The sequence below is a fragment of the Rattus rattus genome, chromosome 8, assembly GCF_011064425.1.
Source record: "Rattus rattus isolate New Zealand chromosome 8, Rrattus_CSIRO_v1, whole genome shotgun sequence".
NCBI lineage: Eukaryota > Metazoa > Chordata > Mammalia > Rodentia > Muridae > Rattus > Rattus rattus.
This window is the reverse complement of record NC_046161.1, coordinates 69672537-69700221: the sequence shown is the minus strand read 5'-3', so window position 1 is coordinate 69700221 and position 27685 is coordinate 69672537. Positions and strand designations below refer to the sequence as shown.

At 45.9% G+C, this 27685-nt stretch overlaps 1 protein-coding gene across 2 annotated transcripts; it reads left to right on the top strand.

Moving 5' to 3' along the window:
- The first annotated feature begins 1456 nt into the window (after positions 1-1456).
- Mapk6 (mitogen-activated protein kinase 6) lies at positions 1457-24681 on the top strand. 2 transcript variants are annotated; one of them, XM_032909377.1, is made up of 6 exons: positions 1457-1601; positions 12748-13920; positions 15707-15851; positions 18491-18655; positions 20881-21082; positions 22364-24681. In XM_032909377.1, the coding sequence occupies exons 2-6, from the start codon at positions 13366-13368 to the stop codon at positions 23457-23459; spliced, it is 2163 nt and encodes a 720-aa protein (XP_032765268.1). In that variant the 5' UTR covers positions 1457-1601; positions 12748-13365; the 3' UTR covers positions 23460-24681. The 2 variants fall into 2 exon arrangements, with proteins under 2 accessions (XP_032765268.1, XP_032765270.1); XM_032909379.1 differs by lacking the exon at positions 1457-1601 and adding an exon at positions 2016-2258.
- Positions 24682-27685: the final 3004 nt, after the last annotated feature.

The window sequence follows — 27685 nt, the reverse complement described above, 5'->3', positions numbered from 1 at the left end:
TAACTAGCTCATCCCTGACCTCTTTGAAGATACTACAAAGACTTAACATCATGGACTCCCTTGACTGCTATAAAACAATATGGCTGGCTTTAATGGAAGTCAGGAGAGATAGGTTATTAACTTTCTAAGGGAAAGAATACTGTTTGCATTTATGCTCACCACCCCACCGGACGTCCAGACATTAGAGAAAGATGGAAGTCCAAGAGTCCCATCAAGAGGAACAGGAAGGGGGATAGAACAGGTTGGTGGTGCTGAACACCACAGCGCTGGGTGCATGTGACAGCTGTAAATCTTGCTTTCTATTGGCAATACTGGATTTCTCTTGGTATTCAGATGGTATTGCTTTAAATATAATAGAGCTGGGCTCAGCAGCCTAAGCCTATAATCCAAGCTCTGGGGAAGCTAAGGCAGGGAGATTAGGTGTGCTAGGGCAGGCTGGGTTATATAGAGAGATGCTGTCTTACAAAGCATATATTTTAATGTATCTCTGTATTAGAAAACATTGAAGCTCGTCTCAGGCTCTTGACTTCAAGTGACTGTGTCATCTCTGAAGGGGTTTGCTGCATATACAGTGGATAATGGACTGCTGTGGTCATATTTTCCTTAGATGGTCAATTATCTCTGATAAAAAGGGCTAACCGAATCTCTAATTTCTTTTCTTTTTGTGAGACAGGGTCTGGGTTGGCTTTGAACTCACTACGCAGCCAAGGATTAACTGTATCACCTGATCCTTCTGGTCTCCCAAGACAGGGATCACAAGGGACACACGAACAATCCTCCACACCCACTCTGAGATAGGGGCTATTCTACAGCTTAGTCCGTCTTGGAACTAGGCCGGTCTCTTTTATGTGCCACTACTCCCAAGCAAAACCCTGTGTCTTTTATATCTAATTTCCTAACTATTTAAACTTCACTTAAGCACTGGAAGGGAAGCTATCCACCTTTCTCAGCACACCTACGTCTAACTCGCCTGGTTCCAGTGATCTCAACAAGCCAACCACTCTGCTGCCGGAGCCTTTGCTCACGGTTTTCTCAGGACCCCTCGCCCATTCACCTCTTGGGTTACAGTGGATGCTTCTGGAAGCACCCGACGGGCCCTGGGAACAGATCCCGGGAGCCTCCCCAGCACCACCCTGATTTATCTGCTCAGCAATCTGGCCTAGCGTATTCGCCCTTGGTCTCTTCCTCCCGACAGCCAGGGATCAAGCTGCCGTTCAGAGGCTCGCCCTGCTGGGTCACTTGGTACGACACCCTGGGCGGTGGTTCAGCTGAGGCCGGGGTGTACCCGCCAGTGGGCCGCGTGCAGCTCCGGCCGCCCCCGTGGCGCGCGCAGTCACGGGCGTTGGAAATTCCGGCGCGTGCGGCTCCCGGCTGGAGGGGGCGGGGCCGCCGTGGAGTGAGCCTGTGACGTGAGGGGGCGTGCCTCCGCGAGGCCCCGCCTCCTCTCCGCGCCCTCTCTGGCGGGTCGGGGTTACATGGCGGCGACTGCGGCAAAGCGAGAGCCTCGGAAACGCCGCTGCCGCCAGCACAGCCGGAGACCTGAGCCGACCTTGGGGGCTGTCCGCGGGCCCCGCACTCTCTCGATGAGTCGGAGAAGTCCCGTGAGTGTGTATGTGTGTGAGGCCGTGTGCGGGCCGACGCGGGAGGGAGCGGCGGAGGGCCCGGCGGCGGCGCCGGCTCCCGCGTCCATTGTGTGTGACCCTCCGGGCGGCCGCCGCTCAACAAAGGCGCTTTTGTTCCGTGTGCCCGCTCGGCCCGGGCGGCGCGGCCGGCTGCGAGGGCCGGGTCCCCGCGTGGGGCTGGCGGCGCGGCTGGCGCGCCCCTCCCACCGGCACGCCCCTCGCCGGGCAGCCGGCCCCGAACATAGCTGGCGGGCCTCGCCGCCTGCACCGGGCTGTGCTACGCGGGTTCGAGTCCCCGCCACCTGCGCCCGGCTCCGCGGGTTCGAGTCCCCGCCAACGCGCAGGCGAGGGCGGTGGTCCAGGAGCGCTTGAGGCGGTGGAGGCTTGCCTTCCTGGCTCGCTGCCTCCCTCAAGCTCTCCTGTCTCCTCCCCCAAGCCCGCCCGGGTGACTCGGCCTCAGCTGACTCCAGCCGGGCAAAGTCTCCCGGCACGTTGCGTAGCGCTCTGCTCCTGCCCCTAAGTCCGCCCAAGTTTGTGCCTGGCGGTCCACGAGGTGCCGGGAACCGGCCTGAGACAGGGCTCCTGACACCTTTCCGGACGTTAAGGTGTGATCCGGAAAAACACCCTGATGAAAACGTACGTTACCGGTTACAGGCCTCCTCACTTGGAGCTTGTTATAATCGGACTTGGGAGTTGTGAGGAGTGGAGGGCTTTCGGCCGCCTTTTGTTCCTGCCTGGCGTGGGCTTTCCGGCTCAGGTGCCTTGGGGAAGCTACGTGCAGCAGGCTCCTTTAGATCTCTTTCGTGTTTTACCTTTCTTCGATTCGAAAGTAGGAAAGATCCGAGCGAACGGACCCGGTAAAGGGGAGTTAGGGCTCCTTACTGTTTTTGAACAGTTCGTGTTCGTTGCTAAGAGTCCGGAGGTAGTGTCAGTATTAACTTTTTATGGATACAGATGATTGTCAGAAGAGGGAAATAAAAACATTCTCGGGCCATCAAACGAAGAACAACTAGCTTCGGAATATTTTTCTAGTTGTTGATTATTCTAGCGTGTTTATTTTGGTAAAATTCTGGGTTTTGACGTTCTGTCTCTTTATCGTTGGAGAGCTGAGTTGGAAAGAATGATTTGGGTAGAGAAGAACGTAGGGTCTAACCAGGGTCCGGTCCTCAAAGGGTTTTTGTTGGTTGGTGAGACAGTCGCCGCCACGTAGTTCCCAGCTGGGCTTTGGGAAACAAGATTCTCCTGCTTCAGCTTCCTGCTGGGTTTAACACGTGTGCACCAGTACGCTCAGCTTTAGAGTTTCTTAGAAATGACAGATTTTAGTGTTTGGAAATAATTTTGAGTTGGGTAAAAGAAGCATATCTTTAGCTTGTAATTGTTAAAAACCTGTTTGTAAGGTGCTTTAACGTATAGTTGTATTAGTTAATGTAATTACATCATAAATCTCGCTTTACTGATGTCCCAATTAATAATGGTCATCTCGGAAGCTTGCCAGATTTGAGCAGACTGTTCGTTCTATCGCTTCAGTTCTACTGCTCCGGAAAAAAGACCCTGGGAAAATGAAACATTGTTTAAAATCGGCTTTCTATATGAGAGTATTTTGGAGTTTAGTCATTTACAGAAGAGGATTAAAACTAGCCTGCCCACTTTTTGCGATTAAAAAAGACTCTGGAGAGGACTGGCTTGAAGAACATTTAGTTTTGCAGTAGAAAAGGCACGGGTTTTAAAGACAAGTGTAAGCGCCGAGAGCGCTGCAGCATTTTACATAAGTTCCCGGAGGATGAGAGAGCTCATAACTGACAAACTAGAGGCTCCTTGACTCAGGGGACCCTGCGAGGGCCTGGGGTCCGGTGGGAGGAGGCACAGAAGCAAGGCTGCAAGTCGAGCTGGGTGATGAGTCACCCTGCCCACTGCCGCTGCTACTACGTGGCTTTTTTTTTTTCTTCTCTCTCTCTCCTTTTTTAAATGATAGGCTAAAGCATTTCTGTCCATATCAAAAATCTCTTTTCTCTGAAGGATAGCTCCAAATAAAAAAAAAAGTAATGGCTCCTTAAATTGCCTTTTAAAAGGATATCCCGTACCCTGCAGGTACAATTGTGTAACATTTGTTGAAAGTCAATTGCTGTTTGGTTGCTGAAATTAAATGTTTGATACTAACAGGTCTTTGGGTGCTAGTAAGAGAGATTTGTTAGGAAGTTGTATATGAAGGACAGACAGTACATTATAGTTTTGGTGGAAAATGACTAGTTCTCATTGACTATCTAGACGGTATTGGTTTAAGTGTTATACAAATACCACCAGAGTTTAGTAGGAACTGCTAAATATACTTTCTTGTGATATTGATGCATTTTCTGTACTTTAAAATTATTATTCTGTCGTTATGGGTTTTGTCTGCATGCGTGTCTGTGCACCATTTGACTGGTGCCTTCAGAAAGGCCTGAAGAAGACATTGGATCCCCTGGCACCGGAGTTTCAGAGGGCTGTGAGCTGCCCTGTGGTTGCTGGGAGTCAAACCTGGGTTCTCTGGAAGAGTAGCCAGTGCTTGTAACTGCTGAACCATCCCCCCAGTCCCAGGAATTTTCGATTTTAATAAAGACAAGTTGAAACAGGCATTGTTACAAGCACTTTTTTTAATCAGTAGTTTTTAAAGAGACAAACTGAATGAATAGTTCTAAATTTAGGACTTAAGCAGCAGCTTGTTGATAAAATAGATAGGGGACACATTTCATGGCCTGCAATTAACAAATTGGCTTAAAATAAGATTGAGGGAGGGCCGAGTCAGGATTGTGCTCACTTTAAAAAAAATTTTTTTTTTAAGATTTTATTTTATTGTATATGAGTACACTGTAGCTGCCTTCAGACACACCAGAAGAGGGCATCAGATCTCATTACAGATGGTTGTGAGCCACCATGTGGTTGCTGGGATTTGAACTCAGGAAGAGCAGTCGGTGCTCTTAACCACTGAGCCATCTCTCCAGCCCCCTGATTGTGCTCACTTTTTTTTTTTTTTTTTTTTTGGTTCTTTTTTTTCTGGAGCTGGGGACCGAACCCAGGGCCTTGCGCTTCTTAGGCAAGCGCTCTACCTCTGAGCTAAATCCCCAACCCCGATTGTGCTCACTTTTAAAGCCACTGCTGCCTAGGCAGAGCCCACCAGAGCTGTGAGTTTGGGGCAGTCTGAGAGTGCAGGACCAGAGCCACAGAGAGAGGGAGAGCGAGGGAGGGAGGGAGGGAAGTGAATGAGTGAGTGTGAGAGAGAGAGAGACCTGTCCAAAAATTTTGAGGGGAAACAAGACAGATGGAAGATGACAGTTTGTTTCCTAAGTGAGGAAATAAAAATCTTCCCACTCATTTGTTATTTTCTCTATACTTTTCATTTTCTGAAAGTTGTTTGGTGGGTTTCCTGGGCAGTAAATGTATTGTGGGTTTGAACTAAGTCTTGGGAGACATTCTGAAATTGTATTGCATGCGTTACACAGTTAATTTTAACAGATTAATCCACACTGTCTCCCACTAAAGGAAACACAAAGATACACATATAAAATTTGAGGTTTTCAAAGCATCACATGACTTAGAAGTTGGACATGTGGGCTTTTTTTTTTTTTTTTTTGGTTCTTTTTTTTGGAGCTGGGGACCGAACCCAGGGCCTTGGGCTTCCTAGGCAAGCGCTCTACCACTGAGCTAAATCCCCAACCCCCATGTGGGCTTTTTAAGTGCAGGTAGTCAGGCCTTACATCCTCAGAAGTTAAGAGCAGGCTTTCTCTGAGTATGGATTCCTGAGGTGAGGTGGGAGCTTTCTCTCCACTGCTCTCAGTTCCTTTCTTGCATTGCTCCTTTGAACCTTGGGTTACTTCAGGGCTCCTGTTAAACCAGGAAGAAGACACCTCAAAAGTCACCTTCTGTGACATTGCTGGCACTCCTCTGCCAGCTCTGGCAGGCTGTTTTGTGGACTCTACACTATAACCTGCCTACAGTACCAGGTCTCGGTCAGTTTTACTGCTTCGTCCTCAAGACTCACAAATATAAAGCTGACATGACTGTACTCCATGGCTTCTTGCCAGGGACTGCTCACGTGTGTTGATGCTATTAAGGTGACGCTGGCCCCTGTGAGTCCAGTTCTCTCTCCTTTCTGTGAATTGTGTGTTGGGAAATGGAGTGTGTCCTGATGAGGCACCCCTCCCACTTTTGTTTTGTTGAGACAGCTCCCTGCATAGCCCAGCCTTGCCACAGATGGATTATCCTTCTGCCTTAGCCTCGTGAAACCACTGCCATGTGATACCCTGCTTGGCTGCTAGAGTTTGATGTTTGCTTTGCTTTTTTGCATTTTTAAAGATTTATTGCTGGGTATGGGGGCACACCTTTACTCTTAGCATTTGGGTGGTAAGGCAGGGGGACCCTTGGGTTTAAGGCCAGTCAGGTCTTGGGGAAAAAAATTCTTTTTTTTTTTTTTTTTTTTTTTAATTTTGTATGCATGCTCATGCCTGCACCAAGTGCCAGAGGAGGTCAGAAGAGGGTGTCAGATCCTCTGGGCCTGGATTTATGTGCAGTTATGAGCCTCAAGTTGGGTACTGAGACTCAAATTTTGGTTCTCTGCAGTAGCAGCAAACACCCTTAACTACTGAGCCATCTCTCTGGCTTCTTCTTTCTTTATTGTTTTAAAAAGAGTGTGTCTGAAGAGATCGTGTGTCTGTGTGTGTGTGTGTGTGTGTGTGTGTGTGTGTGTGTGTAAAGACAGGTTCTGAACATGTTTATTGGGCTGGCTCTGAACTCCTTGATTCAAGTCATTCTGCTGCCTTGAGTAGTGGCGATTTATAAATGGTTTATCTTTTAAAATAAGACAGTCCTTTAGAAATATTGAATGTTAATATAGTAAATGATTTGCCTTTTAGTTTTGTTGTCAACTTGACATACACTAGAGTCATGGGAAGAGGGACCTCAGTTGGGAAAACGCCTCCATCAAATTGGCTTGTGGGCAAGTCTGTAGGGCATTTTCTTGATTAATTGGTGTGGGAGATCCCAGGCAGATACCGAAGTTCCAGGCCAGCCTGGGCTACAACACAGTGAGAGCCTGTCTTCAAACACAGAAACACCTCCAATCAAACAAGAAAGAAAGCAGGCTCAGCAGACCAATCAACAGGGCTCCTCCATGGCTTTTGCTTGAGTTCCTGCCTCCAGGATCCTTTGAGTTTATGCCCTGGCTTCCCTTTAACCAGAGATAGACTGTGAACAGTAGGTGACATGAACTCCTGTTTATCACAGGAGTGAAGGCAAATTAGTACACCAAGTTTTTCCTTTGATTTTTATTTGAATTTGGTGACTTAAAAGTTGTTAGAGGGCTGGAGAGATGGCTCAGAGGTTAACAGCACTGACTGCTCTTCCAGAGGTCCTAAGTTCAATTCCCAGCAACCACATGGTGGCTCACAACTGTCTGTAATGGGATCTGATGCCCTGTTCTGGTGTGTCTGAAGACAGCCTACAGTGCACTCACATAAAGTAAATAACTCTTTAAAAACAAGCTGTTAGAATGTTGGTCTGAGATGGCCCAGCAGGTTAAGGTGCTTGCTGTGCAAACCTGGAGACCCGAGATAGGGCTCAGCAATTCATGTGAAGGTGAAAGGAAGAATCGATTCCAGAGCTGTCTCTGACATGCATGCCGTGCTGAGCACTGATCATAGACACAAAAGTAATACATAGAACCCGAAAGGCTTTGGGATGTAAGAACCTTAACATTTGCTTCAGGAAAATCCTCCTCTGCAGCCATAGAACTATGCCTTTGTTTTTGGAAGGGTGACAGATGTTTTGCTCCAGCTACATTGTAAACTGAGGCTGAGTTTGATCTAAAGCCTTGGGAGCGCCTTAAGGTTCAGATGATTGTCTCATCCAGATCCAGTGAACGAGGAACTGTGTGTTAGCATGACTCTCAGTGATTTGAATGCATATCCAGTTAAAGGCTATGCTCAGAGGACATTAGTGGCCCTTAGCTGGTCAGTGACTGGTTTTGTGAGTTCTTTCTCCTAGCCCTCCTGAAAAAAAATGAGTGTAGAGTTGAGTCTCCCAATCTCCTTGCTTCCTACAGAGCTTACAGGCATGCACCGCTACACATGGTTTTGTGTGGTGCTGGAGATTGAGGCTGGGGCTTCCTGTGTGTTAGGCAAACATTACCAAACGAGCTGTAATCCTAGTCTAGTCTAGATTTTTTTTAACTAAAATTGAAATTATCTATTATCCCTCCTTTTTGTACAAATTGAAGTGATGATATTTTTGTCCTAACTTACTTTATGCCTGGGTATTCTATTAATGGCTGTTAGAAAGCAGTGCCAGTTTCCTGATACTCCTGTTCAACAAAGCTAGTCTCAGTTGAAACCACACACACAGGTTTCCTTCTGTTTCTCTTTCTTGGATCAATCCCTAGTACCGTAAAATCCAATGAATGAATGAATGAATGAATGAATGAATGAATGAATGAATGGGTCCTTCAGTGGAGTCAGCCGTATTTCAGTTACTTATTCTCCATCTGTGACTCATGGCTACCCTGTGGAGTACTATGGTACAGACGTCTGGGAAAATACTGTGAACTCTGTCTTTCATTCTTGTCTGCTGACAGCATCCTCCTCTGGCTTCCTTGCAGGCTTCTGTTCATTCCTGGTGGTGACCAGTTCTCAGTTCTTCCCTGACACGCACTGTTTCTCCCTCCTGATTGGTTTTAAGAGCTTTTCTTTATTTTTTTTGTGTGTTACCAGTTTGGGATGAATTCTTCTGGGAGTTGGGGTTTTCTTTTGTTTGTTTTTGTTTTTTGCTTTTTAAATCCAGCCCAGCTCCTGGTTCCTCCTCTGGCTGCAGGAGGGGGCTGTGCTCCCGCTGTCCAGGGCAGCTCCTGTTTCCTTGACTGAGTCACAGGAGACTCTGAACTTGTTCTTCTGGAGATGGGGACTCCTGCAGAGGTGCTCATCTCAGCTTCATGTCTTGGCCCCACTCTCAGGGACAGCTGTTTTGGAAATGGTGGGATTTCAAGCCCCTTTTATTTTGAGGATGCTCTCCATATGTGGCCCTGACTTGCCTCAGACTTGCCCCAGTTGTCCTTTCTGCGCCTTGCTAAGTGCTGGGGTTAGAAGTGAGCAGGCCCTACACCTGACTTCCCCAGTCTTTTGTACTCACTAAAGACCAATAGGAAGAAAGGAGCTGGAGAGAGGGGCGTGCCACCTTGGCCTCTGTGTTCACGTGCAACCATGAAGCTGTTTTTAAGGTTTTCTTTTTTAAGTGAGTATGGGTGTTTTGCCTGAATGAATGTGTGTGCCCCACATTTGTGCCTACTGACTAGAGGCCAGAGAGCATGTGGCTCTCCTGTAACTGCCAAGTGTGGGAATCAACGTTAGGACCTTCTGAGTGTTAAGCAAGGAAGGGCTGGCTCTACTGCAGAACCATACTAACAGTCCTTTGAAAAATCTTTTGAGACTGATTTTGTTGTCCAGGCCAGTCTTGAACTACTGATCCTCCTTCCTTAGCCTCCTGAGGGGCTGGGAGCAACAGCTGGTCGAGTCAGCCCAATTGTGGACAGTTTTGTAAAGTCCTGTACTGGGAGCAGGCTTAGCTCCAGGACAGCAGTGGTCAGTTTCACCTGTGGTCTGGGAAGGGCCTAGGTGCTGTAGACCCTGCCAGGACCACAGTGCATGGACAGACACGTGCTCTGCTGCTGCCTGCCTGGGCTCCCTCGGCTTTTACAGAGGCTGCACCTGCGGTTACGTGGAGCACAGTTCCCTGACAGTCTGTCCCTCCACCTCCACACAGGAAAAGGGGGGTGTAACAAAGCTCAAGTGCTTTTGCTTCTGCACTCCCAGGGTTGAGACCAGTTGTATATTCCTGTTGACAGGCTCTCATGAGCATGGTGGGTGAGGCTCCCGAGGGAGTGCCCAGAAAGTGTCTTCACAGATACTCTCCAGTGGCCAGGCTAGTCCTTTGACTCTAGAAAATCTGAGACCTAGTAGGGCTTATCTCCCCCAAATGGCTTATCACCTCATTGGATATGCTGCTCTATTCATTCAGCACAGTTTACAGGGCACCTAGGAACAGCCAGCTGTGGTCAGAAAATGCTAGTCACACTGCTTAGGACAGCCACCATAGTGGAGGAGGGATGGTGACTTGGGAGGGACAGGAAGAGTAAAGGAGCTGAAGAATAACCTCGGAGAAAAGGAGAATGCTGTAAGAGAGGAGGAAGGAGGTAGGGAAGAGCTCGGGAGGGAGGTGCTTAGATTTGGGTTCTCAGTCAGGACTGAGCACAGGTGTTTCTCTCAAGTGCATACATCATAATGCCTGAAGACAGTGCTGGTACCATGAGCCTTCATTCAGGATTCTCTGTCTGACAGGATGAGGTGGATGGTTAGAAGGCCTGACTCTTAGATTTTTAGAACTGTTGATGTTTTGATTCTCATGTGCTCTGGGTCCTGGTTGGGATAACACTTCCTCACCTTCCTTGGGCATATCTGTGAGATAGATGCGTGACCTGCTTGGGTCTGTCATAGGGTCAATATGGGGATGATAGGTGTAGGTGCTTATCTGAGGCCTTTGGTGCAGAGTGTCAGTAGTAAAGGTGGTGTCTTCACTAGCTTAGAAAACAACTCTGTTGGGCTTGTGGCACAGTGACATAGAGTAAGCCACCAAGTTTTGGGGGTTATCTGACCTATCCCGACTGCCACACAAATCCGATGGGAATCTATAGACATCACATCCAATGGTATCTGATGAATTGCTCAAATGTTCATGGTCCTGGGTTTGTTCTATATTTCTTTAATCTTAGGTCAGTGTTGCATTTTAGAAACAAAGTCTCATGGTGGTGTAGAGCTTTAATCCTAGCCCTCATTGAGTTCAAAGCCAGCCTAGCCTGGTCTATGTAGTGAGTTTCAGGCTAGCTGAGCTACATAATGAACTTTGTATTCATCCTCCTTCCCTCCTTCATCCTCCTCCCGATGGAGTCTTGGACAGGAAGAAGATACATGATGGAGAGGGTAGCTAAGTGGTTACTGGGTCTGCATGAAACAGGCCTGTTAGGCCTTGCTGTTTATGTGTTGTCTCTCTAGCTTCCTGAGAGGTTCAGTAGTACTGGCGTATACCACTGGCTTCCTTGGAGTCCAGATCCTGAAAGGGATAATAAGGCTTCGGGCCACTCAACCTGTGGAGCAAGGAATGCCTGCGAGCAGGCAGCCAAGCTGTGCCTTCTATGCCCTGGGAACTCAGTAACTGGAGAATGTAAGGCGTGACGGCACACAAGGATGAATTTGATAACAGTACCATCCACCGTGCCAGGCTTAGGAGACCCATCCCTTCCCAAGGCAGATAGATGGCTGGGTTTCCGTTAACCCAGGCTGCTGCTCACTTAACTCCTGAGACAGCAAGGTGAGCAAGTGCCTTTCGGAGGCTGTCACTGTGAACAGCTGGGTGGATACTTTACCCTCAGAAGCTGCAATGTGCTTGCAAGTGTGTGTGTGTGTACACATGTACCTTTAAGACTGTTGTTACAGCCTTCCTGATACATGTCCAGTACAGAGTTAGAACAGAAAATTCAGTTTCTATAGAGTAGGGGCATTATCCACACACCCTAAAACCCCCAAATGAACAAAAGGCCAACAACATAAAAAGAAAGCATTTCTCTAGGAGCTTTCCAGAAGTAGCTGGGTCCAAGGATGGTCCTCGCTCGTTCTTTACTTTGTGTGTTTGCGCCACGTTGCTTTAACGTTCTTGGACTCTTATTCTTACTTATTTTTCATTTTCTGGGACAGAGGACTTCGTACCCCTGGCTGGACTTGACCTTGTATTTAAAGGAGACTGGCTTTGAACTCAAAGAGATTCACTTGCCTCTGTTTCCCAAGTGTTAGGATTACAAGTGCAAACTACCATGTCCTGCTTTCTTTTATACCATTTTAAACTTCTACCGATACTGTATCAATATTCTGGGTTTTTTTTTTCCTGTTTTGCATTCTTTCTCAAACTTGATGTAAATGGAATATTAAAACATACTTTTAGGGCCTGGGGAGATGGCTGTGAGTAAAGTGCTTGCTGTGCAAGCATGAGAAACTGAGTCCAGTCCTGGGACCCATGTACAAGCCAGGCATGGTGGCACAAATGTGCATGCAGACCAACCTCCTCCCAGCCCCATGACCACAGTTTTTGCAGTTGAAAATGTTAAGAGACTTAGATTTCCCTGACAGTCGGTGATGTCCCCTGAGCGAGCTGCCCATTCTTGACCAGCTTCAAAGTGTGCTCTGCAGGTTCTTCCTGTGCTGCTAGACGCTGGTTACTGGATACGAACACTTGGTCGATAATAATAATCCAGTGTTCCAACTAAGAAAAAGCACTATGAACATTTAACCTTCCAAATGAATTTTACTTGTAAAAAGTTCTATAAAAATACTAAGAAGTTGCCCTGCATGGTGGCACATGCCTTTAATTCCAGTGCTTGGGAGGTAGATGCATGAAGATCTCTGAGTTTGAGGCCAACCTGATCTATAGAGTAAGTTTCAAGACAGACAGAACTACACAGAGAAACCCTGTACCAAAAACAAAACAAAACAATAAAAAATTATGGTTTCCCATACTGGTTGGCATTTTGTGGTTTGGGGGTGGGGTGGGGGGTTGCATGCATACCTGTTTGTGCAGACACATGCCTGTGGTCACTGCAGAGGCCAGGAGATGGGTGTTGGGCATCCTGCTGTATCATTCTTTGACTTATCCTGAATCAGGGTCCGGTGGTCCTGCTGTACTGCCCATAATGCTGGGCTACAAGCGTCTTACGTGGGACTAGGGTTTGAGCTCAGCCCTGATGTTTGCACAGCCAGCCCTCTTAGCCACTGAGCCATCTTCTCAGGGTCCCTGGCTGCCATTCCTGAAACTCCAGCTTAGGAAGCCTGCTCTAGAGAATTCAGTGCTGTGAGGTCTGGGGGACTTACCACTTGACTAAATGTGGTGTACCACGGTGAATGGATGGAGGGAGAGACAGACAAACAGACTGAGAGACTTTTTTCTGTTGCCCAGGCTGGTCTCGAATTCCATGCCTGCTGTTGTCCCCTTGCCGCCCTGTCATTGAACAATAGGAAGTGTTTCCTCTGGTGGTCACTCCCCTTCTTTGTCTCTCCCTCAGGTTGTATCAGAGTAAGATGGATGGTAGCTTTGACTGTGACTGTGGTGAGCTGGAGCCACCTGATCACTAAGAAGAGACGCCTGTCAGCCAACATCACCAGGGCTTCCTGTTGAAACACAGCAACGAGGAAGCGAGGAAGCGGAGGGAACGAGTGCTTCCCAGCGCCTTAGGATGCTGCTCAGGACCAGTCCAACACTGAATGTATCTGCACTGTGAGAGGATGTCCACGGAGGCCTGCCGGGCGCATATTTATTCACAGTTTTGTCCCATGTTAAGTCGGTTAGCATAGTGAATCTGAGTGCATAGTATGTCATTTCATTCCGTTGAGTTTCTCGAGTGTTTTCTTTAAATGTCTGCAGAGTCGCTACCCTTCCTTGAACTATGAGCACTGCAATCTTCTTAATTCTCAGTATGAAGAGAGATTTTTGAGCTTTAAGTCTGAGGGGAACTCAGCAGGCCTGGTTGGCGTCTGCAATGAACATCAAGAAACCATCGTGCTGTGGGAATGTGATCGTTTTTCTCCCTTTTTGAGAGATCTTTCCTTTTGATGCCAGTTTTCTTCCTTGTTTACACAAGTTCAACAATTTGAAAGGAAAAGGCAATTGTAAGGGTTTTAAAATGGCAGAGAAATTTGAAAGTCTCATGAACATTCATGGCTTTGATCTGGGTTCCAGGTACATGGACTTAAAACCATTGGGCTGTGGAGGCAATGGCTTGGTTTTTTCTGCTGTAGACAATGACTGTGACAAAAGAGTAGCCATCAAGAAAATTGTCCTCACCGATCCCCAGAGTGTCAAACATGCCCTCCGTGAAATCAAAATTATTAGAAGACTTGACCACGATAACATTGTGAAAGTGTTTGAAATTCTTGGTCCCAGTGGAAGCCAGTTGACAGACGATGTGGGCTCTCTAACAGAGCTGAATAGCGTCTACATTGTTCAGGAGTACATGGAGACAGACTTGGCGAACGTGCTGGAGCAGGGCCCTTTACTGGAGGAGCACGCCAGGCTCTTCATGTACCAGCTGCTGCGTGGGCTCAAGTACATCCACTCTGCAAACGTGCTGCACAGGGATCTCAAGCCGGCCAACCTTTTCATTAACACTGAAGACTTGGTGCTGAAGATTGGTGACTTTGGCCTGGCCCGGATCATGGATCCTCATTATTCCCATAAGGTATGTGAAAGCTCTCTTCACCCAACCTCCAGACTGACACTGGGCCTTTTCTGATGTAGGTCTTCTTTCATTCACAGTCTTCAGGATTTGAATTGAAGGTGAAGTGGATCCTAGTTAAATACAACTTCCTCAGAGTGAATGGCTGTGCGTTAGTAGTGAAGTTCTGATGTGTACAACTTTTTTGGTTTGTGTTTTGAGACTGAGTCTTGCCTTGTAATCAAGGTACCTTGATTCTAGTGCGTAGTCTAACCTAACCTCAAACTCACTTGTCCTCAGCCCCCTAAGTAATGGGATTTCAAGCATGTGGTGGCATGTAGTTATATATTATAATTGAAATTCTTATTTAGTTATTTCAAAGTAGAATATATTTGTGTGCTTGGTCTGGTGTCCTGTTTGAAGCTTTAGCTTTAGCTAGTCTCTTGTCCTTTTGGTGCTGCTGAACTGTTCTTCACTGAACATAGTTATACGTTATTTAAGTGGAATCTAGTTTGAAATTTAAATTTGCACGAACAACTGGCAATTAAACACAGCCAAGTCACTTCATAGCAATTTCCCTTTATAAGCAACTTTTTTATTTTCATATAAGAACTTAATAGTGTCTTCCAAGCAGAACTCTAGCCTTTTGGTTTTAAATTGGAGTCTTAGATAGAATCTTGATATAAAAATGTAAAAAGTAAGCTGGGTGTGGTTGTGCATCCCCCCCCGGACTGGGGACCGAACCCAGGGCCTTGCGCTTGCTGGGCAAGCGCTCTACCAGTGAGCTAAATCCCCAACCCCGGTTGTGCACATCTTTAATTCCAGTGCTCAGAAGGCAGAGACAGAGGTGGATCTATGTAAGTCAAGGCCAGTCTGGTCTACACAGTGAGTTCCAGGCCAACTAGGATTGAGACTGTCTCAATAAAATAAGTAAAATATAAAAGTGGAACTGATGTTTGATGACAAAGAACCCCTGAAAGATTGGGGCATTCCAAAGCCATGTTGAAACAAATCTTCATTCATGCCTGTTGTCTTACTGGATGTCTTCCATCCATTCAAAAGAGGGAGAGGGGCTGTGGGTGAGATGGCTCAGCAGAAAGGCCCCGGCAGCAAGCCTAGTAACCCAGGTCCCTGGAACCTACACTGTAGAGAGGAAGGGATTCTTCCAAGCTGTCCTCTGACCTTAACTCATGCTCTGAGGTGTATAGCTGCTGGCTCTCCCTCCTCCTTCAGCCATACAGATGAATAAACAACCTTTGACTTAGAGGCAGAGTCCCCGCAGAGCACAGCGAGGTGTAGACCGAGCACTAGGAGGAGCCACACCCAGACCTTTACTCCAGCCTGTGTCCTTAAGCAGACCATATGTCCAGTTCTTTGACCCACAAAGCAGTATCTGCCAGTACAGTGTCTCTGTTGTTCCGAGGCTAGAGCAGAGCCATTCGGAGACTCCGCCTCTCCTTGTCAGAGCTAGGAGCTGCTGTGCTCTCCCCCATCCTTCCCTTTGATCCAAAGCAAACCTGCTCCTTAAAACTTGTGGTGAGAACTTGTTTCTCTCCTGAATGAAACAGGTTGAACTTGGCCTAGACTTGCCATTAAGGCCTCACAGTATATTCTGTCCTGTGCTTTTTGTGATGGTCACCTTAGAGAATCCCATCTCTCAGGGAATGCTGTGGCCTTTAGTACGAGCCTGGGAAATAGGCTTAGAAATCAGCACTAGTAATTGAAAGTTGTATGGCTTTTTCAGAGAATGATTGTTTTCCCCTTTCTCTAAAGTAAAAGATAATGAAATCTGTTTGGCGTTTCTTTTCAGGGTCATCTTTCTGAAGGATTGGTTACCAAATGGTACAGATCTCCACGGCTTTTACTTTCTCCTAATAACTATACTAAAGCCATTGACATGTGGGCTGCAGGCTGTATCTTTGCTGAAATGCTGACTGGTAAAACCCTCTTTGCAGGTCAGTATTATATGGGAAAAGTGTATCAGAAGTCATGTTATCTCTAAGGCAAGATTACAGTCAAAGAACATTACAGTCTGGAATATTCAAATGCAAAGATAAAATGGTGTTTATATTACTGGGAAGTGAAAACATTTATTCACATACTCATGAAGTTGCTCCAGCACCCTGGTGTTCTATTACGTGCCAGCTTATTTCTAAACTTTAGTGTTTTGTGGATTCACACTCTTTGTTGGTGACCTGTCCTAAGTCATGTCTGATTCTCATTACTTTTTTCCTGGTATACTTACTGTCGAACGGACAGCATGGTTGTCCTCACAGTGAGAAAGCTGTTTTTTCTTAAAAGAGCAAGGAAAAAGCTAATGTTTTAGCTAATGCTCAGGTTACTCATTTAAAGCGAGTTTCAGCTGGAGATGTGACTCCAGGTTCCAGTGCTCATGGAGCCTCGGGTTCAAACCCCAGCACTGTGGAGCATTAAGTGTGTAGTTCAGAGTGTTCCTGGTATATTGATGGGGTTATGTCTGATTTTAGGACACCTCTGTCCTTCTGAAGATAGTTATTCCCACTTCCCCAGCTCCCGCAGTCACTCTCTGTGGATTGCCTGTTCCAGACGTCTCATGTGGATAAAACCATGCACTGGGCTGCTTTCTCGCGGCATGCTCCCGATGCTGTAGGCCACTGTCTTTCCACTCGTCAGTTTATGGGTGTTTGGGTTTTCACTCTTTGGCTTGTGTGAACAGCGCTGCTGTGAGCATTTGTGTACCGATTTCTGTGTGAGCATATTTTGAGTTATCGTGGGTTCACACCCCAGGCATAGGACAGCTAGGTCACACATGGTAATTTAGGTTGAATTTTTGAAGACTAGGTAGTTTTTGAAAGCAGCTGTGTTGTATGTTCCCCAGTCCTCTGAGCAAAGTGTGAAGGTTTTATGTTGTTGTAAAAATATAAAAAATATAAAAAATAAAAAAAATACAGTTGTCTTTTACCCGCTCCAGGTCCAGCACCTCAGTGCCCCAAGATATCTGCTGGATATCTTGGTGGAAACACATCCCAACTCCACAGCGGCCCAGTGTCTCCTGCCGCCGCACACTTTCTTACACTCAAACTGTCACATAAAAGACCACACAACACAATAATCTTTGACCCAATTGGTAAGATATAATTGCCCACCTAAACATACAAAGCCCAGTACTGTCCATCCCTTAGGAACATTAATAACAACCTGTAAATACGCAGAGCGAGATCTTTACGTCAGCCTCCATTGTCCTGCCATGGCTTCTCTCCTCTCCTGTCTCTTCTCCTTTCTGTCCCAGTCTCCTCCTCTTCCTTCAAACTTCTCTCCCGCCCATCCTTCCTTCTTCTCCAGTGACAGGCCTCCTTCTATCCTGTACCTGCCCTCACCTGTACTTTACAAATTCAATGGGGAGAAGGTTCTGGTGAAGTCACCTGAGTCCTGAGTAGTGACTAGGCAGCTGTCCGTGGGGCAGTGGAATTAGCATCAAAATACAGATAACTCCAGGGCAAACCACAACAGCTCTACTTTCCCCACCTCCTCACCAGCACTTTAAAGAATGGTGTAATCTTTGTTGCGTGTGATCATCCTAGTGTACGACAGGGTATCTCAGTGTACTTCCTGACCTCTTGTTTGTTGGTGTAGGATCTCACACCTGAACTCAGGTTAGCCTTGAACTCAAGGGACATGAACTCATGAGTTCGCCTGCCTCAGCTCCCTGGCTGTTACAGTGTAAGCTTCCATGCCCACTCTCTTCTTACTGGCCTTTTTAATATCTTCGTAGATACGGTGTTTACCTTTAAATTAAATTAAAGGATTAGAGATCCTTTGTTTACCTTTTAATTGGGTTATCCTTTGCACTCATGAGAATTTGTTACATACTGTGGACATGGAGTCTCTTATCAGATATAATTTCTATTTTCTCCCATGCTGTGTGCAGTGTCTTCCTTTTATGATTGTTTTTTGAAGCATAGAACATTTAGTTCTGATGAAGGCTGGCGATTACATCTTTTGTGTTAATGTATCTGAGAAACTGCTCTCTACTTTACGGTCATAATATTTACTTCTTTGTTTTCTTTAAAGCATTTTATAGTTTTAGCTTGTTTTTTGTTTTTCATGGCAGGGTTTTTATGTGTAGCCTTGACTGTCTTAGAACTATGTAGCCTAGGCTGACCTTGAACTCCCAGAGATCCACTTACCTCTGCCTCCCTAGTGCTGGGATTAATGGTGCTTTCATCATTTATTTTGGGACAAATTGTGTGTGTGTGTGTGTGTGTGTGTGTGTGTGTGTGTGTGTGTGTGTGTGTGTGTGAAGTGAGAGCAGGGGTCCAATTTCATTATTTTGCTTGTGGATGTCTAGTTGTCCCTGAGTCTTTTGGTGTTAAGGTTTTTATTTACAAATTGAATAGTAAGATATACCTTTATTTAAGAAAAAAAGAGTTGATCATAAACACAAACCACCTTGTGATCTTTTCTCAGCCTTATCTTACGCTTTAAAGCAAGTCACCAAAGACACCCCAGACTCAGTGCAGAGAGGAAAGAGTAGGAAATATTTGTGGATGTATTTATTGCAAGGAAAGGGCGGCTGCGGACGCTTTGCTCACTGTTTGGGGGTTGCTTCACTTAGGTGCACATGAACTTGAACAGATGCAGCTGATCTTGGAGTCTATCCCTGTTGTGCACGAGGAAGATCGGCAGGAGCTTCTCAGCGTGATTCCAGTTTACATTAGAAACGACATGACTGAGCCACACAAACCGCTGACTCAGCTGCTTCCGGGGATTAGTCGGGAAGGTAATGTGACTTCGGGTGACTGTAGTGTCTCTGTGAGGCTGGAGCTGGCTTCCGTCTTGAGGTGTGTTCCTTCTCCAGAGTCTGTAGGACTTCAGGTGGACCCAGGCCTTTGACTCCATCATTGCCTTTTTGACCTGGCCCCTAGGATCGTCCATTTCTTTGCTTCCCTGGAGTATAGAAAGCATACCCCATCTCCTGATTCTAACCCCATTTCCATTTATCTTCCCACCTCCTGTGGGTAAGCATATGAAATGACTAGCTCTGGATTAGCTGCAATGGAGTCTGTCAGTGTTAGACACTAATCAGGGATGCCTGTCAATGTGACTTATTTTCTTTATTAAAATAATTTTATGAGGCTATATAGATGGCTTAGTGCTTAATAACAGCACGAACCCAGAGGACCCAGGTTCAGTTCCAGTACCCACAGGGTAGCTTACAGCTGTCTGTAACTTAAGTTCCAAGAGGCCTGATGCCTGTTCTTCTAACCTCCCTGGGCATCTGGCATGCATGTCACACACAGATATGTACTCAGGCAGAACAGCTGTACTTAAAGGGGTTGGGGGTTAAGCCACGTTTTAAAATAAAGGCAAACAACCACTTGTATCTTTAAACATTGTCAGCTTTCAGGCTATGAGTCCAGCAGATCAAACTCAGGTGTGGCTTGTCAGTGAGCACCTTGACTCCTGAGCCGTCACTGGTATGGGAAGAAGTGAGTCAGGGAGGGCAGAGGCCTTCACAGCAAGGATGAAGGAGCAAAAGGCAAGCAACAGTGGCCCCGTGATGATCCAAATGAACGGACATGCCGGAGTCTGTGCAGTGTACTGCAGTGTGCGCGCTGGGTGTGGGGTTTGTGCAGTCTCAGTGCCCTAGAAACTTGGTGAGAATTAAAACTAACATCATCAACTAGGAAGTTAGTTCATTTTTCAGTACCATGGAGGGATATACTTGTTCCGAAGTCTTAACTTCTGTATGTGTCTGTAATAAGGAACTTTTTTTCTTTCTTTCTTTTTTTTTTTTTTTTTTTGAAAGGAAAAAAAAAACCTGAACTGAGTGGACGTGATGGACCTCTTGCCTAGCGTGCTCAGGCCTTCTGGTTAACCCTAGCATCATACCGAGACGGAGTGTTACACTTCTGAACGTGCACACATGATAGCAGATACAGCAAGGCGTCAGGATTGTGTAGTCAAAGGTGGAGCTGAGTGACAGAGCTTGTGTAGTGTGTACCAGGCCCTGGGCCCAGTCCTCAGCACTGAAAGCAAAGTCTGTGAGCACGGTCATCTCATTCACACCTCCACTCACTTTATCATCCTCTCCCGGTGTTCAGTGTGCATCCAAGTGTGTGCAGTGGCAAGTATTAGGCAAACAGGCACCATCTTCTCAGACGTGCTCAGAAGGAGTAAATGCACAGTAAGAGGGGACCTCTGTGTTTGATGTCCGCAGGCTTCCCTTTGAGTGGTTAGTACAGATTTCTAGCCAGGCTTTGGCTCTGTTTTCACACCTTCAGTTCTGTGCTAGCTCTTGTCACAGTATCTCCGTCTAACTAGAATACACACACTTATCCAGTCACGGTGGGAGCACCTCTGAAACCCAGTGTTCAACGAGAAACAGGCAGGTGTAGATTTAAAACTCCAGGTTGAGCCCTATGAGATTGCTGCTACTTGACCATTATTACTAATAAAAGAGCAATTTCACACGGCTCAACATACACTGTGACTGCTCATAAAGAAAGGGGCATATGAGATTACTGTCTTTTAAATCTTAATTTTATTTCTGTAGCAAAAAATAGCATACCTTTTAATAGTGGAGCCCACTTTTCCCTATGAGTTGTTTGCTGTGGTACTCTGTGTTCTGTGATAAGAGTGGGAGAGTCTTGTTTGCTTGAGAGAAGTCTCACTTTATGGTCCTCCTGGTCTCAAACACACTGTCTACACTTGGCTGGTGGTGATGGCCTTGAACTTGGAAATTTGACTTCCTCTGTCTCTGAGTGCTGGGATTAAAGATGTGCCACCAACCTGGGCAGTTGAATCTCTGAGTTTGAGGCCTAACTGGTCTATGCGTGAGTTCTAGGACAGCCAGGGCTGCACAGAGAAACCCTGTGTGGAAAAGGCAAAAAAAAAAAAAAAAAAAAAAAAAAGCACCACCCTCGCCATGCCCAGCAGACACACTGTATTAAGTGAGCCCGGAGTTTTCAGTTTCTTCAGGTGACCCTCTCCTCCTTCCCTCAGCACTGGATTTCCTGGAACAGATTCTGACGTTCAGTCCCATGGATCGGCTGACAGCCGAGGAAGCACTTTCCCATCCTTACATGAGCATCTACTCCTTCCCAACGGACGAGCCGATTTCAAGCCATCCTTTCCACATAGAAGACGAAGTGGACGACATTTTGCTAATGGATGAAACACACAGTCACATTTATAACTGGGAAAGGTAAATTTATCCTAAGTTAGAAAAACATAATTTATTGAATTTTCAGGGTACTATATGTTGTATACTTTACAGATGTCTTAACGTTTTAATAAATGACGCCTTTGGGGTTTATGTTAAGTGGCCGTCTTTGTTAAATAGCTTTTCTAGATTCTTCAGCACTAGGCACTGATGAGGAAAAGATAAGAACAGTGCTGTTTTAAGCTGTCATTTTGAAATCTGGTTTTAAACTACTGATTTTATGAGGTCATTCAAAGTTTTTAAAAATTGTTTTAATCACATACCTAATCTTTTTCATCATGAGACTAAAACCCAGGGCTTTGTGATAAACACTTTATCCCCTGGATCTAGGTATCTCAATGACTAGACATTTTGATTCCTTGTACATGTGATAATTAGTTTTCCAAATGACATAAAAGTAACTGTTTTCTAGGTACTTAAAAGCGTAGACTAGGTTCAGTGAAAGGGCTCGTGTGGTCTGAGTACTGTAACTTGACTGGGGACATCTAAAGTACTGCCCTCCGCAGCCTCCTTTAGTATTTCTAAACCTCAGGGGATGCTGAGCTGTGCAGTCCTGCTTGTAGTGCGGTGCCTTATTAGCGCCGGAACCAAGATTGGTAAAATCCCTGCTCGCGGTTAGATGTGCCAGCCTCCTATTTGACTGTCACCCGAGGTAGATATAGAGTGCAAAGGTTGTGGGTGAGAGGTGGCACTCCTCTTGCTTAAGAACGGAGGACCTGGGGTTCCTTTGAAACTGCTACTCTGTTGGCCATCATCAGATATTGCCGTCTCGTGTTTTAAATAGTAGCATAGCTTCCAGCTGGAGATGACAAGTTCTGACAGGAGGGACAGCCCCAGGCCTTCTCTCCTGTTACTCCTCACAGACCCTGCATAGTACTGTTACTATCCCAGTACTGGGAAGGCTGAGCCGGGACCAACACATGTGTGAGGTCAGCCTGACTATACATAGTGAGACTCTCTTAAAAACTTAGCCAAATGGAAAGCACTCTGTATTTCCACAGAAAGCACACTGCATTTGAAAGTGAAGCCATGGGCTGGAGAGGTGGCTCAGCGGTTAAGAGCACTGGCTGCTCTTCCAGAGGTCCTGAGTTCAATTCCCAGCAACCACATGGTGGCTCACAATCATCTGTAATGGGATCCAATGCCCTCTTCTGGTGTCTAAAAACAGCTACAGTTTACTGATATAAATAAAATAAATAACTCTTTAAAAAAGAAAAAAAAAAGTGAAGCCATCACATGGAGTAATGCCTGTGTTTGCTTCAGGTACCACGATTGTCAATTCTCGGAGCATGACTGGCCTATTCATAACAACTTTGATATCGATGAGGTTCAGCTTGACCCAAGAGCTCTGTCTGATGTCACCGATGAAGAAGAAGTTCAAGTTGATCCTCGAAAGTACTTGGATGGAGACCGAGAGAAGTATCTGGAGGATCCCGCCTTCGACACCAGCTACTCTGCTGAGCCTTGCTGGCAGTACCCAGATCACCACGAGAACAAGTACTGTGATCTGGAGTGTAGCCACACCTGTAACTACAAAACAAGGTCGTCATCATACTTAGATAACCTGGTGTGGAGGGAGAGCGAGGTTAACCATTACTATGAGCCCAAGCTTATTATAGATCTTTCCAACTGGAAAGAGCAAAGTAAGGACAAATCCGACAAGAGAGGCAAGTCCAAGTGTGAGAGGAACGGGTTGGTCAAGGCGCAGATTGCGCTCGAGGAAGCATCCCAGCAGCTGGCTGAGAGGGAGAGGGGCCAAGGCTTTGACTTTGACGCCTTCATCGCAGGCACAGTTCAGCTCAGTGCCCAGCGTGAGTCTGCTGACGTAGTTGACAAGTTAAACGACTTGAATAGCTCAGTGTCCCAGCTAGAAATGAAAAGCCTGATATCCAAGTCAGTCAGCCGAGAGAAGCAAGAAAAGGGAAGGGCTAACCTGGCCCAGCTGGGAGCCTTGTACCAGCCCTCCTGGGAGAGCCAGTTTGTGAGTGGCGGGGAGGAGTGCTTCCTTATCAGTCAGTTTTGTTGTGAGGTCAGGAAGGATGAACACGTGGAGAAGGAGAACACTTACACCAGCTATTTGGACAAGTTTTTTAGCAGGAAGGAGGATTCTGAAATGCTAGAAACTGAGCCAGTGGAAGAAGGGAAAGGTGGGGAGAGAGGCCGTGAGGCAGGGCTTCTGAGCAGCGGTGGGGAGTTTCTCCTGAGCAGGCAGCTAGAGTCCATAGGCACCCCGCAGTTCCACAGTCCAGGGGGATCCCCACTCAAGTCCATCCAGGCCACGTTAACACCTTCCGCTATGAAATCTTCCCCTCAAATCCCTCACAAGACATACAGCAACATTCTGAAACATCTGAACTAAACACTCAGCAGACACTTCTTTGTTCTTCATGAAATGTGTTGTGTCTTTTTTATCACTAATGTTTTAAGTCATTTTTTTTTTTTACTTGAATCAGAAGGTGTCATTAATTTGCAAGGAGTTTTCTTGGTTCTCAGTTTGTAAAACACAGTTTTTTCTACATGTGAGTTAGTTTTCTTTGAACCGGCATGTCGTTTGCACACACACACAATAGAGCAAAACAATGCAGTGCAGGAGGAGACAAGATGGGCTAGGATGGACAGACATTCTCACAGACCAGTGACCTGCTTACAGGAAACAAAACCTTGCCTTGAAACTTACACAGTGAGACTGTACATAATTGCATGAAAAGATCTATTTTTTTCCTGAAACATTTTTCATTCATTAGTATTTTCAAGTTTTTCATACTGTACACATTTCTTAAGACACATGATACCAGCAGCAACTGAAAACGAATGCCGAATTTGGTACACATGTGTTATCTACCTCAAGGTAACAAAAGTATGCGGCGAAACATAACCCACCCATAGTGCTCCGCGGCATATGCACTTGTATCTAGCCAGCGTTGGCCGCAGTAACTAATGAGACTCGTCCGCCATTTATCAATGTCCTGGTGTTCATCCTTTACAGTGAAGTGTTAGATACATCACATCTTATTTATTTTAGCAAATCAGTATATTTTCTGTATTTAATTATAAAAGGTAACTTAGTTTAAGTTTATTTGCAACTGCCCTTCTTCCCATTTGGCACTATGGTTTGTTGCCTGCCGAGCTGATCCGAGAAGTCAGCTTGTCCCAAGGCTGTCCATGTACGTTAAGTAAAGTGCTCACTGTGTATAGGAATCTGTATTTTGGAGGTGCTTGATCTATCTACAAAGAAAAAAATTAGGAATTTATTATAAAATGCTCCTAGAAGTCTTAATGGTGTTTATTTTTTAAAACCTTGTAATGTTAGACTTGTGTGCATGGAAGTGATTAAGGTACATCATTATTGTAGTTTGAACATTGTACATGATAAGCCTTCCCCACCCCTGTTTTTACTGTATGTTTTTATTGAATGATCTATTCCCCATCCCTAGGCAAGCATGAATAAAATTAGGTTAAATGTAGCATGTCACTGCTCAGTCTTTTAGAGTTGTTTCGTCTGTTTTATTTTGCTGAATCCTGTCTGTATCTTTGGTTATCCTCCTTGAAGGAAAAAGAAAAATAAAGATGGCCAGCAGGCACGGCTCCTGTTTGACTCTTTAGAAGGAAAGTCACTACTGGGTGTGTCCATTGATGGTGTGCTCTGTGCTGAGTGTGCACAGGTCCCAGGATGCTGTGCTGTGTCCCGGCATGTATAGAAGACACTGAGTCAAGAGCTTACTCATCCCCACTGCGAATCTCATCTCAGGAGACTGGCAGGAAAGGGCGGTCTGTCTGTTCAAAACCTCCTTGCCGGTATGCCTTCATACATTCAAATGGGATAAACCTTTATGTACCTCAAAGCCATTAAAACCTGGGGAAGCTTTGAACCTTACAGAGAAGCCTGTATCTGCTCCTCAGTACTCAATAGATGACGTGTGCCTGACCCAGCATTCAGCAGGTGGCAGGGCGTCGGGAGCGGAATGCCAACCTGGCCTCCATGAGCACAGCTGTAAACAATGCTCTTGTCTGAGGGAAGCTAAGAGTTTCTTCTGTGAAACTTGCTCCTGAACTTATTAATGTCAACTTAGCATCAGGAGTGGCTGGACTTTCATTAAAGATTAGCCATTTTAAAGCTGTGTAAGGAGGAGGACAGATAACTACTTTGGAACTATATAAAGCTTGCTTGCTTTGTGGCCATCTAGGCTGGGTGTTTCGTGTTCATTTTGTTCATCAGACAGGGTCTCAAGTAGGCTCAGCTGGCCTGGCCTTGAACTTCTGATCCTCCTGCCTCTGCCCCACAAGCATTGGGGTAACAGCCATGAGCCTCCATGCGTATTTTAGGTGGTACTGAAGATTTAACCCAGGGTCTGAGCATATGAGGCAAAGTGCCATCTGAACTACATATATTCAAAATGAGTTTTGTGATGCAAGGCATGGTGGTGGGCCTCCACTCATCCTATTACTTGGAAAGCAGAATCGAGAGGATTGCCCCAAGGTCAGAGCCAGCGGCGTCTACACAGTGAGTTACAAGTCAGTGAGGCTACATGGGAAGGTAGGTCTTGAAAGACATACACGAATCTGGTATGTAGCATATAATTGGATTTTAAAACCCCATTTAGCCATTTTGTCATTTAGTCAGGAATCTGAATTTACTGTTTTGTATCCTTTATTTTTCTCACTTTACCTACTTTGTTGCTTGCCTTGTGTTCTGTTGATTTGTATGCCCGTGTGTGTGTGTGTGTGTGTGTGTGTGTGTGTGTGTGTGTGTACGCGCGCGCACGCGCATTTGTTTTCTGTAGGCATTTTCTTTGCACTTACCATAGGAATTATATAAAGCATTGCATTGATGGTAACATTGTTTTACACTGATAGCAGCTTCAGCCATATGCAGAAACTACTTCACATCCATCCTTGTGGTAGCAAGAGTCCAAACATTTACCTTTTAATTTTTTGGTTGACTGTATGTGGCTGTTTGGTTTGCATCTATGCCTGTCTACCTACTACAGGCATGCCTGGTGCTTGAAGAGGCCAGAAACTGGAGTTACAGACCATTAGTAAGCCACCATTAGTGCTGGAAATCAAGAGCACCCAGAGCTCTTAATTACTGAGCCTTCTCCCCAGCCCCTACCTTTTAATTCATCGAGTCAGGGTATCAGTCACTAAACAGCCCCCTGGCCTCAAATGTGTAGTCAGCAGGCAGGCGCCACCATACCAGCTTCCAGACTGGTAATGCGCATGGAATACAAAAGATAGAAGCTGTCAGCTAGAGGACAGCTAGGAGCGCTAGCTGCTAACGAGGATACAGGTTCATTTCCTAGCCCACGTGGAGCAGCTCACAGCAATCTAACTACAGTTCTAGGGCACCTGATGCCCAATGCGGGCCTTCAGAGGTAACACACACACACACCACACACACATACACCACACATACACCCACAGAATGTTTTGGGTTTTTTTTTTTTGTTTTTTTTTTTTTTTTTTTTTTTTTTTTTTTTTCGGGGCTGGGGCTGAACCCAGGACCTTGCACTTCCTAGGCAAGCGCTCTACCACTGAGCCAAATCCCCAACCCCGTGTTTTGGTTTTAAATTGAAGTTTTGAGGCCTAGAAAGATGGCTCAGTGGGTTAAGAACACTGGTTTCCGTTCTGGGGGCATGGATTTGCTTCCCAGCACCCACTCTTCATGAGACAACAATCTTTTAACTCCAGTTTCAAGGGTCTAATGGCCTCTTCAGTCATCAGGCAGGCAAGTAGTGCACAGCCATAACATGCAAAGCACTCACAAATGACAGAGTACAGCACAGCTCCAAACGGTGGGTGGGTTTACTACCCTGTGTTTTTAGAAATGTAACAGCTCTGTGTTGGCAGCGTCTCAGAGCTTATTTCCCTATTTCTTGGCGTGACTGGCCTGTCCCATCTAGTTCTGTAAGTCCATGGTGATGAAATCGGCCAGAGACGTGGATTCTCAGAACACTTGCTATCATTAGGCAATGTGTGACATGTAATTTGCACTGTGCCCCATTGTCTAAGGAATCAGAATCAGGAGTCAAATGGTGTTTTAGAAGCAAGAATAAAAACTGTAGCAACTTAACTGTTGTTTCTGAGTTAAAAGCCTGCCCCTTAGATTGGTTACTCTATTCTAAAGAACTTTTAAACACTGTAATACAGAACAGGGTGGATTCCAGAACTGTTCCCATCTTGATTTTTCACCCTTTCAGTTCTCACTATTAAAGCCAAAAAACCAGCCTAGGTGCTCACCCTACACAGACGTGTCAAGAACAGTAATTCGTTTCAGCCACTTCACCTCGTGTCTGTGGTTCATGTGTTCACCTAGGTCCCCATTAAACTTGGAATAGGGAGGTCTGAGTTCTGGGTGATCTCATCGCTACGGACTCTCCTGGTCACTTGCTTGTCAATCTTGGACCCATGTTCTTCATGTTTGAGACAGGAACTATATAGCCTGCAAGGACCTCCTGCTTTCTAAGTCCCAAGATTAGACATGTGCACCACCACACCTAGTTCAAAGTTCCTTTTGAACATGGAGATGCAAAAGCCAATCCAGTCAACCTGGGTGACAGAGACAGACAGGGACAGTGTGTCCAGTGT

Coding starts and splice junctions, on each gene's coding strand:
- Mapk6 (XM_032909377.1), top strand. CDS start 13,366: ATGGCAGAGAAATTTGAAAGTCTCATGAACATTCATGGCTTTGATCTG. Junction 13,921..15,706: donor ATCCTCATTATTCCCATAAG/GTATGTGAAAGC, acceptor GTTTCTTTTCAG/GGTCATCTTTCTGAAGGATT. Junction 15,852..18,490: donor TGGTAAAACCCTCTTTGCAG/GTCAGTATTATA, acceptor TGCTTCACTTAG/GTGCACATGAACTTGAACAG.